This window comes from Anomaloglossus baeobatrachus, chromosome 3 (assembly GCF_048569485.1).
Source record: "Anomaloglossus baeobatrachus isolate aAnoBae1 chromosome 3, aAnoBae1.hap1, whole genome shotgun sequence".
NCBI classification, from domain to species: domain Eukaryota; kingdom Metazoa; phylum Chordata; class Amphibia; order Anura; family Aromobatidae; genus Anomaloglossus; species Anomaloglossus baeobatrachus.
This window is the reverse complement of record NC_134355.1, coordinates 425,001,920-425,018,300: the sequence shown is the minus strand read 5'-3', so window position 1 is coordinate 425,018,300 and position 16,381 is coordinate 425,001,920. Positions and strand designations below refer to the sequence as shown.

The 16,381-nt window shown below is 46.3% G+C and overlaps 1 protein-coding gene across 2 annotated transcripts in view; it reads right to left on the bottom strand.

Moving 5' to 3' along the window:
• ECE2 (endothelin converting enzyme 2) overlaps positions 1-16,381 on the bottom strand; it is a 145,970-nt gene that overhangs the window by 32,244 nt on the left and 97,345 nt on the right. For both annotated transcript variants that reach the window (XM_075340345.1, XM_075340343.1), the window contains one exon: positions 6,790-6,900. In XM_075340345.1, coding sequence (XP_075196460.1) covers positions 6,790-6,900 — 111 coding nt within the window. The remainder of the gene's footprint in view (positions 1-6,789; positions 6,901-16,381) is intronic.

Below are 16,381 nucleotides of genomic sequence, written 5' to 3'. Positions count from 1 at the left end.
GGACCCCGTTAACCGCAGGGATCTGTGTAAGGTTCTCCTAGGCTCACACTCTTGGCCTGTGTTCACTCCACACAGAGCCAGCCCAGCTCACACAGCATGTGTTAGCTTCACCAAGCCTGGCTCTCAACTGAGACACACCCTGCTGTGCTCTGCATGATTTAAACGAAAATGCCGGACATGAGGATTGCTACAAAACCTGGACTGGGAGGAGGGATCTGTCTCCCTGTTACCCTTTGTGCTATACTCCCAGTAATAGCTATAGCAAACTCAGAGGGCATTCCATTTCCATTTCCATTTCCATTCCAGGGCATTCTGGGGGACACATAGCGGTCTTCAAATATTACCCCTGTCACTGCCTCACAAATATATATATATATATATATATATATATATATATATACTGTATATAAGTATATGGTGTAGGCAATGTATACAATAGTATCAATAATGGCACCCTGGAAAATTTTTACATACCATCAATATAAATGTGGCTATAAATCACATAGCATTGAAACAGACCTATACACAAATAGTGTATAGCCATGAATAAATCCTAAAAGTATATCTTTATTACATATATCAAATACCACAAAAGTTTTAAAATAAGGAGTATTCTTGTTTTTATTTTTTTGTGATATTTGATACAAGTACAATATATTTATGAATAGGTTTTTTTTACGTTTCCTCGTAGCTACCTGGGCACTTTTCGACTTTTCGATTTGTGATCATGCATACTCTTTAATGTATATTGTTGAACTTAGAAAAAGGAATTAGGATCTCTACAAATTCATGATGGAATCCAGTTTTTAGAGAGTGCTGATGATGTTCCAGAATGTGATCACATGATTATATGTGAATAACTGTTGACGTTTTGTTAAATTATAGATGTAGATTTTTTGTTTATAGAAAAAAATAAGACACTCCCTGAAAAAAAGCCCTAACCTATCTTATGGACCACAAAATAATGTTAGACCCTGTCTTATTTATGGGGAAACACTAGTATTTTACATCAGTATTTATAAGCCAAAACCAGTAGAGGAACAATCAGAGGAAATGCATAATAGAAACATTAAAATTTCTGATGTAAAATATTTACCAAATACTGAACATGTGAATGTGGCCATAAAGTGATATTTCAGATTTGAAAAAAAGGTGCCTCGTCATTTAGAATTGGCTCCATTACTACATCCCCTTATACACTGATATAGGGCAAACTAACAATCATATGAATCTTGGATTACATAATTTATATACAATGCACAACAGCTAAAGTAAATCGATATGCTATGATTTCAAGGGATATAAAAATAATAAAGTGCAAGGAAAACCTGATATGAAGTTGTGCTGAACAAATCAAAAGGCACCAACTCACTATTACAGAGGTATACCAAGTAATCAGCTGTTAACTATCTGAATATTGGAAATGATTACGTAAATTACCGCTGCCTAAAATACATGGTATATAGAGAGCTCTCAAGCTAACATACACTAATATGATCTCAGTGTAATATACAGATGATACAATGCAAATATATAACATATTTTTCGTATGATTATGACCATTGTTTGCCATGTTGTTTTAATTGGTAGGATAACTAATAGCCTCCATTGAAATATTTTTAAGGGAATCTGTCACTCGGTTTTTGCTCCCCATCTCAGAACAGCATGATGTAGGGATAAAGACCCTTGATTTCAGGGATGTGTCACTTACTGGACTGCTTGCTGCAATTTTTCTGAAAATCACTGTTTAATTTGCTGCAGTTCTCTGAATTCTGAGCTCTGTATAACCCCATCCCCACCACTGATGGCTAGTATTTAGAGATGAGTGGACCCGTGGAAGTTCGGGTTCTGCTGGTCCAGCTGAACATTTTTAAAGTTTGGTTTTGGACCCGGATTTGACCTGAACTTCATTTGAAGTCACTTATTGGCAGTTGGGGTCTCAGCCCACATGCAGCCAGCCATAAACAGATAACTTCTGGGGGGAGGGTGGGCAGAGTTTTTCCCATTTTTTTTTTGTGTGGGGCACACTACATCCGATCAAGCTGTTGTTACCCCGAATGCGGGTCGTTCAAACAGTGCAAGCAGCTCACAATGGGCTGAGCACCGAGCGTACCTGAGCAAAGAGATGTGCACATGAGTAGTTTGCATTCATGAAGCACCCGAACTCCAAACCCAAATTCTTTGTTCTTGGAGAACTTTGAGTTCATCCCAAACACCGAACTTCAGGTTCATTCATCTCTACTGGTATTCTTAGTACACTGTGCACAGACAGAAAGCAGCTCATCAGTGGTGGGGGCAGGGTTATACAAGGCTCATTAATATGGAGGACTAGATAACAGTAGATTTACTAGTCCTAGAGCAGGGGTCTCAAACACGCGGCCCGCAGGCCGCATGCGGCCCCTCAGGCTGCTTCGTGCGGCCCCCAGGCCCGTGCCCCTGTTCACTATCGCGGCAGGTGCAGGGGCCGCAGCCACTGTCTGCCATTTATGTCAGATGAATGTGTTGCTGGGGCTGCGCTCTCGCGCCGGCAATATAATCATCTGACATAAATCACTGACAGTGACACTGCAGCTGCTGCGATAGTAACAGAGGCACGGGCCTGGGGGCCGCACGAGCAGAGATGAGGCAGCGGAGGGGGCGCGGGACAGGTGAGAAGAATGGTGTGTGTGTGTGTGTGTGTGTGTTGAACGTTAACCCCTTAGTGACCTATGACATACTGGGTACGTTATGGCTCCCTGGTACTTAAGGACCCATGACGTACCCAGTACGTCATGGCGAAATCGCAGCCCCGGTCGCTGCGATGGCTGCAAATACCTTAGATTCGGGGAGGAGGGGACCTCAGGAGGGGTGGTGTCTCCTCCCCGGACCTACGGAGGCTGTGATTGGCTGACGAACGCCGCTCAGCCAATCACAGCAACTAATGTTTCAGCCATTGAAAATCGCTGAAACATTGAAATCGAAATCCAGTCAAGATCAGGGCAGCTGTAGCACCGATCATTATGGGGAGATAAGGTATGCACACCAGTGACTATGTAAGGGGAATACATGAAATGGCAGAAACTGCTGTGTGAATACTGACTTGAAAAATCCAATAGCTATATGTAAGAGTGAAAATGTGAAAAATGGAATCTGCATTACTGCCATGAATATATGAATAAAGACAAAATTTAGCTACTGAAATGATCAATGCAATAGAGCCCCAACACTAGTGTTGGGGCTCTATTGCATTGATCAATTCAGTAGCTAAATTTCTCTTTATTCATATGTTCATGGCAGTAATGCAGATTCCATTTTTCACATTTTCACTCTTACATATAGCTATTGGATTTTTCAAGTCAGTATTCACACAGCAGTTTCTGCCATTTCATGTATTCCCCTTACATAGTCACTGGTGTGCATACCTTATCTCCCCATAGTGATGTTTTTTTAGGTTTTTGCACCCAGTTCAGACTTAGAATGGTGTTCCAAACGTTATTCCTTATTGGTAGCACCGATCATTGGCTGGAGCTTGGTGACCTGTGTTTCACCCGCCCCCAGCACTGATTGGAGAGACCGGCCTTGTGACCGATCTCTCCAATCACTGTGGATCTGGGGCCGGAGACCACCCCCTCAGCTTCACTCCAGCATCTGTGGAAGGTGAGTGGAGCTGCTGACCCATTACTACAGGATGGGGACAAAGTGCGCACATTACTATGGGATGGGGATAAGGCTGGGGACATTACTATAGGATTGGGACATTACAAGGATGGGCACAATACTACTGGATGGGGACATTATTACTATAGTATGGGGACATTAGGATAGGGACTAGGATGGGCACATTACTATAGGATAGGGACTAGGATGGGCACATTACTAAAGGATAGGGACTAGGATGGGCACATTACTATAGGATAGGGACTAGGATGGGCACATTACTATAAGATAGGGACTAGGATGGGCACATTACTATAAGATAGGGACTAGGATGGGCACATTACTATAGGATAGGGACTAGGATGGGCACATTACTAAATGATAGGGACTAGGATGGGCACATTACTAAAGGATAGGGACTAGGATGGGCATATTACTAAAGGATAGGGACTAGGATGGGCATATTACTATAGGATAGGGACTAGGATGGGCACATGACTATAGGATAGGGACTAGGATGGGCACATGACTATAGGATAGAGACTAGGATGGGCACATAACTATAGGATGGGGACAAGGCTGGGGACATTACTATAGGATGGGGACAAGGTGGGCACAGTACTATAGGATGGGGACTAGGATGGGCACAGTACTATAGGATGGGGACATTACTACAGGATGGGGACAAGGTGGGCACATTACTGTAGGATAGGGACATTACTACAAGGGGACAAGGATGGGAAACATTACTATAGAATAGGGATAATGCTGGGGACATTACTATAGGGTGGGGACAAGGTTGGCACATTACTAAAGGATGGGCACATTACTATAGAATGGGGACAGTACTATAGGATGGGGACATTGCTACAAGGGGACAAGGATGGGGAACATTACTATAAGATGGGGGACATTACTATAGGATGGGGACAAGGATGAACACATTACTATAACATGGGGACAAGGATGAACACATTACTGCAAAAAGGGGACAAGGATGGGGAACATTACTTTAGGATGGGGACAAGGATGAGCACATTACTGTGGGATGGGGACTAGGATGGGGCACATAACTACAAGGGGACAAGGATGAGCACATTACTGTGGGATGGGGCACAATACTACAAGGGGACAAGGATGGGCACGTTACAACAATATGGGGAACATTACTAAAAGATGTTGGTCAAAATTTCTATATAGTGCTAATTGTAAGACTATTAGTTACAAGAAAGGGATAAAATGTAAAAAAAAAAAAAAGTTTATATTTAAACAAAGAATGTGCACGTTTGCTATAATGAACAAGTGAAAATGTTGAAAATCAGTGATCCCAAGGTGTGTAAAAAAATAAATAAAATGTATATATATTTGATATGGTACCAATAAAAATGTCACTTTGTCCTACAAAGAATGCGGCCCCCCCAAATAATTTTTTTTCCTCTGTGCGGCCCATACACCCAGCCGAGTTTGAGACCCCTGTCCTAGAGTGATATTTTCCTGCTGATAAAACACTGATTTTATCAAAACTATAGCAAGCAGCCCAGTAATTGACACATATTGCTGAAATCAGGGTCTCTGTACATTTGGCTGCTTTCAGATAAGGCAGCAAAAACATGGTGACAGATTCCTTTACATTATGATTTTTTATTTTTTTTTTAAATTAAGACTTTGAATAATTTTAAGAATTGGATTATGTATTTGTGGGTAACAAATATTCATGTTCAATGAGATCCACACTGATAACACTTATAAGAACAAGATAGGACTTTGGTAGTGGTTCTAGCTGTTTAAAAAGCAGAAGCCCATCTCTGATTCATGCCGCATGTGATTTCAGCATCATGCCTCAGATAACAGGTTCCCTTTAAAGTTTACATGTTGGTAGCAGTAAAGAGGGTAAAAGAAAAGATGTGACCAGCTTTGTCAAAATAGGTCAATGCTTATCTAAAACAGTAAGTTGTGAAGGCTATTCCAGGTGAAGAATGAATGCCGCCCGTGGTTCAATTCCACAAAACAGCTGCTGTAGCACAAATTACTACAAAAGCTAATGATGAGTGTGATAGAAAAATGTCAGAGCAAACAATGCATTACAGCTTACCGCAGGTGATGCTACATAGCTGCAGACTGGTCAGAGAGCCCATGTTCACCCCTGTCTACTGCCGAAAGAGGCCACAATGGACATGTGAGCATCAAAACTGACAATAGATGAAGATAACCCGGTCTGATGGATCACATTTTTTTCACATAATGTAACTAGCCAGGTAACTGTGTATTGCTTACCTGGGAAAGAGATAGCACCAGGATGCATCATGGGAGAATGGAAGTCGGTGGAGGCATTGTGATGGAGTCCCTTGGGAGTAGTATTCATGCGGATGTAAGTTTGACACATACCTCCAACCTAAATATCACTGCAGGCCAAGTACTCACTTCACTGCAATACCTATTCCTATTGACAATGGCCTCTCACCAGAACAATACATCCTGCCATATGAAAAGATTGATCATGAATGGTTTGAGGAACATGACAATGAGCTCAATGTGTTGACTTGGCCCCCGGAGCTCAAACCACTAGAGCTTCTGTGAGAAGTGCTGAAAAACAAGTCCTTTCCATGGAGGCCCCATCTCACAACCTTCTCTTCTCTCCTGAACATCCCCTCAGCTGTTTTATGGTCAAATCAAAGTTCAACTTTAATATGGTTAGAAAAGCTAGAAAATGTTTAGGAGAGGAAAAATAAGGGCTGCAGCCTGCTGTCAGAGAGTTTCACTGGTAATTAATTTGGCACCCTGCTAAGAATTGTACTACACAGAAGATGCAGAAGCCAAACAGTCCAACATTTTTGATCACACTCGAATGTAAAAACACCTTTTAGGCAAAAATACATCTATTTTAATAAAATTAAAATGCTCCGAACGTTGTTCATATCCATTAAATATTCATAACTGGGGAAATAGAAAAACAAATACTTTGATGCAGGAGGGCCCACTGGGATGGGACTGTGCCTTCTCTTAGGCCCCATAGCAGCTTCATGGACTACCTCTAGACCTTCCCGATAAATATTCCTTTATTGCTTTACACATATTTGAACTGCGTGCAAGCCAACATTTAGATAACATTTCTCTATTCTGGCTAGGATAAGTAGAAAAGCTGAACGCACATACTTAGGGTGTGTGGGAGCATAGAACGGAGCCTGGAGGATGCCTGCTGGGAAGACGATTTCATTCTTGTTTGGCAAATAATAAGCGTTGACTGTCTGGGGTGTCATACTCCATCTGCAGAGAAAATTAGACATATGGAAAATTCTCCTTAGCTCTTCATGTTCCCGTTAGTGAACAATATGGTTTTTACAGGTTGCTGATCATTTAGGCAACTGCTAACCCTTTTTATTCCCAGCAAGGATTCTATACTTCTTCATTATATCATACAGATTCAGACCGAACCAAAACATGTGGTTTATATTAGCACATTATCTTCTGTGTGTTTTGCCTCTACCAGTGGGGAACAAATAACTGACATGAGCCTGATACATACAATATTACAGCTAAAATACAACTTCTTAGTGTCACAAAGTGACTACGGGAAGTCTGGTGTACAGTGCAACACACAACAAAACAAGGGGGACACTTAACAATGGTGGTCCTTAGCGCTAGTGAGGGGTATGATGGGACACCTCTTGCTTTCACCTGCAGCTGTACCCTGCACTCCTAGCCAGCCCCAATAAAGGCTCCACACCTGTCATCAAACAGGATACTTGAGGCCCTGGCAGACCCTGTAACAACCCTGGCTATGAGCTGGCAGGTGAGGAACGCTAGCCCCACTACTGCATTAATACAACACTAGGGAAAGGAAAGACAAACAGGGGATAAAAACATTAAATAAGGTTCAACGTACGACTGCAGTCAGAACCTGGTTTGCAGCCTACAAAGCTACTTGTGATAAGAGCTCCACCAGCTCCTTCCACCTCAAGGCCTAGCTCCCAAATGAATCAGAATAACCAGCACCCTCTACTGCGAGAAGAGGATATATATATAGGCACTGGGAGTGGTCTCTAACTGGAAGCACCTGAGGAGAGGTAATGAGAATGCTGCTGGCAAGGAGAAATTGATATTAACTTTTTGCTTGTGTTGCGGGCGGAGGGGACGCGCTCGCCACGCTTGGGTCCGGGGCTTCTGCTGCTGCTCGGTGGCTCAAGCGGTGGGCCGGACCCGGGGACTCGAGCAGCGCTCCTCGTCCACGAGTGAAAAGGGGGTGGTTTGTTTTGGGAGATAGTTCGTGACGCCACCCACGGGTCGTGGTGATAAAGGGCACCACCGCTGCTGGTGACGGGGATCCCAGGAGCGATGGTAGGGAGCAGCTAGGATGTTGTCCCCTCCGTGGGTAGGGGTTGGTGGTCCCGGGGCCCGATGGTGTAGCGGGGAGGCTGGATGGCTGGGATGCAGGGTTGCAGGGGCAGCACGGCGCGGTGCCGGATGGCACTGGTGTACTCACTCAGATAGTCAATGACAGAGTCTCTGGTAAACCAAACGGCTGGATGGACGGGTCCCGCAGCCGGCTGCAGTGTTTGTGCTTTCCCCAGACAGGGTGATGGTGACTGTCTTTCCCTGCACCTTGTTAGGATGTTCTTACTCCTGTGGTTGTCCACCGGTAGTCCGCTCCCCGGCGTATAGGTACCGGAGGAGCCCGTTTTGCCCGCAGGCTCTGGCCCTTAGATCTCTAGCCTATGGCGGTGGCTGTATATCCGCACGGTGTGGAGTGTTGCCTTCTGTCGGGTCTTGGTTGTTAGGAAACCCCTGGGGTTCCGGTCACACTCAGATTTGACCGTTGTCGGCGGCTCCAAATCTAGTCGGGGTCCGATGGCCCTGCCTTTGTGCTTAGCTTCACTCCACTCCCCGGTTCGGTACTGGAGGGCCGCCGCCAGTCCCCGGTCCTACGGTTCTGCAGAGATCCACTAACTCCTGCAGATGGCCACCACCGTCTGCCGACCTTGCGGTTTGTGTCTGGGGCCCCTACCCAGACACCGACAGTTTTCTGCTGTTACTTCTCAACTCCTCACTGAACTCAACTGAACTCAACTCAACTGTCTTTCTTTCCCGCCTCCAGACCTGTGAACTCCTCGGTGGGTGGGGCCAACCGCCTGGCTCCGCCCCACCTGGTGTGGACATCAGACCCTGGAGGGAGGCAACAAGGGTTTTTGTTTGACTGGTGTTACTGTCCAGGGGAGGGGGTGTGTAAGGTGTTATGTCTGTGACTACCTGGCTAGTCCAGGGCATCACACTTGCCAAAGGAAAGGAAACTACGTTTAATATAGAGTCTTACGTGGCAATAAAAGACTCTAGCCTTGAACCTGTCACTAGTCTCTTATTGCAGAGAGACGGCCGTGACACTTAATGACAAACGTTGTTTTACTGCTCTTTTGCTGGCAAAAGAATGAATGCCAATACCAATTATAAGGGCATTTGCCTGTTTGATTGTACATACACACTCACTAACCACCTATCCAACAAACGGCCAACTGACAGCTGCAGTCTGTGCAAATACAAGGAAGGGATTCACCAATTTTTTCTTGGTGATCCTAAATTATAACAATTTCAGAGAACTAGTAAAGACACAGCATGTTGATCTGGTCCCCATCCCTGGATTTAATCATACCCCTTGTTTAAGTCAATTTCATAGAGGAGGGAGAAGCGTGTGAAGGTTGCAGGAAAAGCGATGAGCCAAAGACTTCTGTGTGTTACTGTGACGGGGTCCTTCTCTGATATCACACAATTAACAGAGCGAGAGATGAGTGAACAATCTAAAGCATATTTATTACATGCAATACAGAATGACCATCAAATAATACACCACACAGAGGGTAAAATAGTCCAGTAATGGCACAAATGTCCCAGAGTTCAGTCACAATCCTCCAGCGGTCTTTCTCCAGGGAAATCGGGGTTTCTCACAGTCTCTCTGGGGTGCTGGACGCAGCCTCAGCATCTCCCTCAGAGGTTCAATTTTGCTTCTTCTCTCTTTTAAGTCTCACCTAGAATGACTAATCCCCCAGGTAAACAGAGAGTTTAGGTGGATACCAGGCCCCCTCCCCCAGACCTAGGGACAGAAGCACTTCAAGGGGATATAACCTGACTTAACAGGACAAACAATATATCGAATAGACAGACCACCACGCCCAAAACATGAACCCTCACAAAATGGTACATAACCCACAATATCACACCATCACAACCTCTCCCTCCTTCTTAATAAGTGAGTACGCCATGAGATCTACACAGACCTCTGGCCATCTCACTTAAGTCCATGTGACTTAACTGTTGATAGTCCCTTGTACAGTGATAAGGTTGTAAGGACAAGCTTCTCTTTGTGTCCTCCTTCACTCAAACTGTGTTTCCTGCACCCACAAATCGGCATTGTAGCTCTCCCACATCATTTCCTAGGAGAATATCTGAATGCAGGCCGCTCATCACCCCCAACCACACAGTGCTTGACCACAAAGCCAAAGTCCAGATCTACAGTCATGGCCGAACCACCCGGGATCAGCTATTGTGAGAAATGCCCCGGAGTCACAAACTCCAATGACTATCTGTTCATCCAGCACAACCTCCTGTAAGTGCTTACTTTGATGGTGAGAGGAACTCGGGGCTGTGGCTCGCACCCCATAAACACATAGTGGTCGACCATGAGCGTCTGAGTCATTAGGCAAGTCAACTTGAAGGGATGAGAACTCTTCCCCCATTGTATTTTGCTGTAGAGAATGAACAGGTTGATTTGGTGCAAGGTCATTTTTCAATTGACCAGCAGAGCAAGTGTTTTGCAAATGCCCAGGTTGCTCACATCAATAACATATGCGCTGCATCGCACTCCTTCCAATGTGCATTCTGGAGAAGGCAGTAGGAAAACCTGGTGACAAAGGCTGGAGCCCATACACTCCAACAGGGGCATCTATGGTGCAGGGGTCAGCAGTACACTCCACTGGAGGTGGTTGTACCTCTTCCTCAGGTGGGATGGAATGCACAAATTGCATCGGACAAGGTTGAGGTGCGTGGGGGTCCCTCCGAGTCCTTGCAGGACAACTGGATTGTAGGTGTCCAGGTTGTCCACACCCATAACATCTCCTTTCTGTGAGTCCCACAAGGCGTTGTCGGAACTGTTGGGGCCCAGGATTGTGAGCCGTGGTTGTCATCGGCCTCTGGCTGGTTGGAGGGGCAGATATAACTGGAGGGATTTGGGGCGCTGGAGCAGGCTGTGGCTTATTGTCCAGAATCCTCCTCCATTGTGGTCGGATAGCAAGGGCCTTATCAGCCAATGCTGCAGCTCTATCCAAGGTGCACGGCGTGCGCTCTCTGACCCATTCCCGTATTTCTGAGGGACACTTGTAAAGAAATTGTTCTATAAGAAATACCTGTATAATGTCTTCCACAGTGAAGGCGTCTTCTGCTTCCAGCAATCTCCGACATGCCTGGGACATCTTATGGGCATACATCCTAAATGATCCCCCTGTGGTGCATGGGAGGTCTTGGAACTGTGCTCTATGTGAGTCTGGGGTGATGGCATGGTAATCCAGGATAGTCCATTTTACAATGTTGTAATCCCAGTTCTGCTCTGAGTCAATGGTGCGATAAGCCTCCGCCAGGCTTCCGTTCAGGAGTCCCACTAACAAACACATCCAGCTAGAGTGGGACACCTCCATCACGGCACACTGCTGCTCAAAGTCCTTGAAGAACCCTTCCACATCTCCGGAAGCCTCATCAAATGGCTTGACGTCCGCCCTGGTAATCCCTACAGGCTCGCGGATTGCTGGGTTTACACTCCAACTCACATCACTCCCTCTGCCGGACTCCATTGCTTCTTGTCTCCTCTGTGCTCGGCGAGCAGCTTCCTCCTTATACTCCTGAGATACACCTGTGCCCAGAACCGCCCTCTTTTCTTCGAACTACACCAACCACTGGCTTTTTGGGGCAGGGATCCCCGTCTCCAGCACTTGTCCGTCAGACATCTGGGAGGAGGTGGACTGGCTCGCACCCACCAGTAGATCAATTAAGGCCTCTTTACTTAGTCCATGGTGGTTCAGGCCCAGATCTCTGGCTCTCTCATGTAGACTGGATGCGGTCCAGTTTCTGTACTCACTCTGTGGGTGGTTCTCCATTATGTTGTGCTCTGTTGATCCCACTGTTGCCACCAGTTGTGACGGGGTCCTTCTCTGATATCACACAATCAACAAAGCAATAGATAAGTAAACAATCCAAAGCATATTTATTCCATGCCACACAGAATGACCATCAAATAATACACCACACAGAGGGTAAAATAGTCCAGTAATGGCATAAATGTCCCGGAGTTCAGTCACAATCCTTCAGCAGTCCTTCTCCAGGGAAATCGGGGCTTCCCACAGTCTTTCTGGGGTGCTGGCCGCAGCCTCAGCGTCTCCTTCAGAGCTTCAATCTTGCTTCTTCTCTCTTGTAAAGGGCCCGTTACACGCGTCGATTTATCGTGCGTTCGCATGTGCGATTGCACCCGCCCCCATGGTTTGTGCGTTACGGGCAATTTGTTGCCCGTGTCGCACAAAGTTGGTAACCCCCATCACACGCACTTACCTCCCAAACGACCGCACTGTGGGCGGCATCCTCTTCCTGAAGGGGGAGGGACGTTTGGCATCACAGCGATGTCACACAGCGGCCGATAAATAGAAGCGGAGGGGCGGAGATGAGCGGGACATAACATCCCGCCCACCTCCTTCCTTCCGCATTGCCGGCGGCCGCAGGTAAGCTGCAGTTCATCGTTCCCGGGGTGTCACACGGAGCGATGTGTGCTGCCTCGGGAACAATGAACAACCGGCACGCAGAAGGACGATCGATTTTTTGAAAATGAGTGACGTATCAACGAGCAACGGTAAGATGAGTATTTTTGCTCGTTCACAGTCGCTCGTAGCTGTACGATTTGTCAAACGATGCCGGATGTGCGTCACTAACGACGTGACCCCGACGACATATCGTTAGATATATCGTAGCGTGTAACGGACCCTTTAGGGCGGCTTTGCACACTACGACATCGCAGGTGCGATGTCGGTGGGGTCAAATCGAAAGTGACGCACATCCTGCGTCACTTGCGATGTCGTAGTGTGTAAATCCTAGATGATACGATGAACGAGCGCAAAAGCGTCGTTATCGTATCATCGGTGCAGGCTCCGACATTTCCATAATGCCGGTGTCGCGACAGGTACGATGTAGTTCCTCGTTCCTGCGGCAGCACACATCGCTGTGTATGAAGCCGCAGGAACGAGGAACATCTCCTTACCTGCCGCCAGCGGCTATACGGAAGGAAGGAGGTGGGCGGGATGTTTACATCCTGCTCATCTCCGCCCCTCCGCCGCCATTGGTCGCCTGCTGTGTGACGTCGCTGTGACGCCGCACAACCCTCCCCCTTAGGAAGGAGGCGAGTCGCCGGCCAGAGCGACGGTCGCAGGGTAGGTGAGTGCATGTGAAGCTGCCGTAGCGATAATGTTCGCTACGCCAGCTATCACAAGATATCGTACCTGCGACAAGGGCGGGGACTATCGCGTGCGACATCGCAGCATCGGCTTGCGATGTCGCAACGTGCAAAGCCCGCCTTAGTCTCACCCAAAATTACTAATCTCCCAGGTAAACAGAGAGTTTAGGTGGATCCCAGGCCCCCTTCCCCAGATTCACTTCAAGGGGATATAACCTGACTTAACAGGACAAACAATATATCGAATAGACAGACCACCACGCCCAAAACATGAACCCACACAAAATCGTACATAACCCACAATAGCACACCAACACAGTTACATTCTACACATATAAGTAATAGATGGAAGAAGTCATAATGGATATACAGAGAAGAAAAGCAGAAATTAATTACTACGATCACGAACGATCTCCTATAGCCAATGGATTTATCTGTACATTATACCATTATACACATTTAAGATTTGAAAAGCAATTGTGAAAATAACACTATATATCTACCACTATATGGTCACCGTATGGTGGTAATATTAGTGTTACATAGAACTACAAATAACATTATATGTTTTCAGAGTGATATCTGTGGTGTTACATGGCACTTCAGGTAACATCTACATTATCTGCACTCAGACAGTTTGTCATCTGTGATGTTACATAGGACTGCATGTAATATGTACTGCATGACCTGTTCTCAGATAGCTATCACTCTGTTATCTGTGGTGTTACGTAGGACTGCGAGTGACATCTACTACATTATCCGTACTCAGAAAAATATCATTGTGCAATCTGTGTTGTTACACAGAGCTGCAAGTGACTTCTACTACATTACTTGTAATCAGCAAGTTATCCCTAACGCGGGCTTTGCACACTACGACATTGCAGGTGCGATGTCGGTGGGGTCAAATTGAAAGTACCGGCACGCAGAAGGACGATCGATTTTTTGAAAATGAGTGACGTGTCAACGAGCAACGGTAAGGTGAGTATTTTTGCTCGTTCACAGTCGCTCGTAGCTGTACGATTTGTCAAACGATGCCGGATGTGTGTCACTAACGACGTGACCCCGACGACATATCGTTAGATATATCGTAGCGTGTAACGGACCCTTTAGGGCGGCTTTGCACACTACGACATCGCAGGTGCGATGTCGGTGGGGTCAAATCGAAAGTGACGCACATCCGGCGTCGCTCTCGATATCGTAGTGTGTAAATCCTTTTTGATACGATTAACGAGCGCAAAATCGTCGTAATCGTATCATCGGTGTAGCGTCGGTCATTTCCATAATTTCAGAAGGACCTATGTTACGATGTTGTTCCTCGTTCTCTGTACTCCGAGAGTTATCACTATGTATTATCTGTGATGTTACATAGGACTGCAGGTAACATCTACCTTATCGGTGCGCAGAGTTATCACTATGTGTTGTCTGTGATGTTACATAGGACTGTGGGTAAAGTGTACAATGTTATTGTCACAGTTCTCTCTCTATAGGAATTTTTGACAGGTTTTAGGTCTGAGTCTCACCATCCCCTGTGAGACTCTGATATTTAAATTTGTTTTCCTTTCCTTTGGCAGTTGTAGGGTTAATGTCAGTATTCCTTGACAGCAAGCAGGCCAATTACCATCCCAGGTGTTTCTGGTTTGGGACCACTCCCAGTCCCTTTGTATACCCTCTGCGACCAGCAGAGGGTGCCAGTTATTCTCTTGATTCATTTGGATTCTGGTCTTGGAGGAAGAAGGAGCTGCTGTTACCCTCTTTCGTAGTTGCAGTGGTGACTGCAGTCTTGGTTCTGACTGCAGCATTCTGTTGATTTTCCCCCTGTCTGTCTTCCTTTCCTGGTGTATTGTTTCAGTGCAGCAGTGTGGCGTCCTTCACCTGCTCACTCCTTAGCCAGTGACTATTGTAGGGTTATCTCAAGGCTTCAGATTCCGGCACGGCAACAGGTGAGGAACCTGTATAAGGACTGGCTAGGAGTACAGTGGCAGGTAAATGGAGGAGGTGTCCATCTTCCCTCTCACTAGTGCTAGGGGCCCACCATTGTTAAAGTGTCGCCAGTGTACCCTTGATCTTGTCATGGTGTTTTCCCCTGTTAAGTTGTGTTTGGCATTGCACCAGACTCCCCCCTAGTCCATGCGTGAAATAATAACCGAAGCATACATTTTGCTGAGCCAATATGGCTCAGATGGCTGCATTGGCACACCTGCTGCAGACGCTTTCAGTGGAGGTGGTGGAGATGTGGTCACAGGTGATGCATCATCTGCAGCATGTGGCGGGTCTGCTGGAAGCGGCCCAGTCACACCTTGGACCTAAGGTTGCCCTCCTGTCAGGTTTTCTTGGGGGCACTACAGGTTGAGTTTTTGAAGGAGTCTGCAAGTTATACTTTAAGCTTCGGGCTTGTTCCTCAGGGCGTGAGGAACAGTAAGTGGGGATTGTAGTCTCCCTGTTGCAGGGAGATCCTTAGTCTTGGGGGACATTCTCTCTGCCACCTATTCTTTAGCAATGCGGTCGGTGGATGAGTTTTTTTGCGGCTTTGGCCTTGGTCTATGTGATCCTGATGGCATCTCCCTTGCGGAATTCTAATCTCCGTTGTCTCCAGCAGGGGGTGCCTCCAACTGAGGAGTACTACTCTGCGTTCTAGAGATGAGCCACAGATACCCAATGGAATGATCCGGCTCTCAGGAGTCAGTTCGCTCAGAGTTTGTCTGGTAGGCTGAGGGATTCTCTGGTGCAGTATGCAACTCCAAAGTCGCTGGAGGCAGTCATGCCCATTGCTATAAGGGTAGATAGACACCTTAGCGAAAGATCAACCATGATCAGGTTTCCTGTTGTCCCTTCCCGGGAGGAGGTTTCCCTAGTGCAGTCTGAAAAATCTATGCTGGTAGGAGGTGCCTCCTCTAATTCTAGGTCATCTACAGTTCGCTGTGGGTTGGGAGCCTGTTTCTTTTGTGGTTAAAAGGGTCATTATAGTGCAGTTTGTCCAAACAAATGCAAAACCATAGTTCTATCTAAAAAGCCGCCTCCCCCAGGTCGTGTTGAGGAAGGCGATCTGTGTGTACATTTCCTTTGTTTTCCTCTCTTTTCCGGTTGAGAATTTTCCGGGACAAAGAAGGGATAACTCTCCCACTCCCCAGGATTTTATTAGATCTCGTTGTCCCACCGATACTACTCCTGAGTGTATGGTAACTAAGTCGGTTTTTCTGCATAAACCCCAAAGCGTGATTCCACCTGAAAAACTGCTTCCTAAGGCCATGTGGAGGATGATGGTCTAGGGATGTG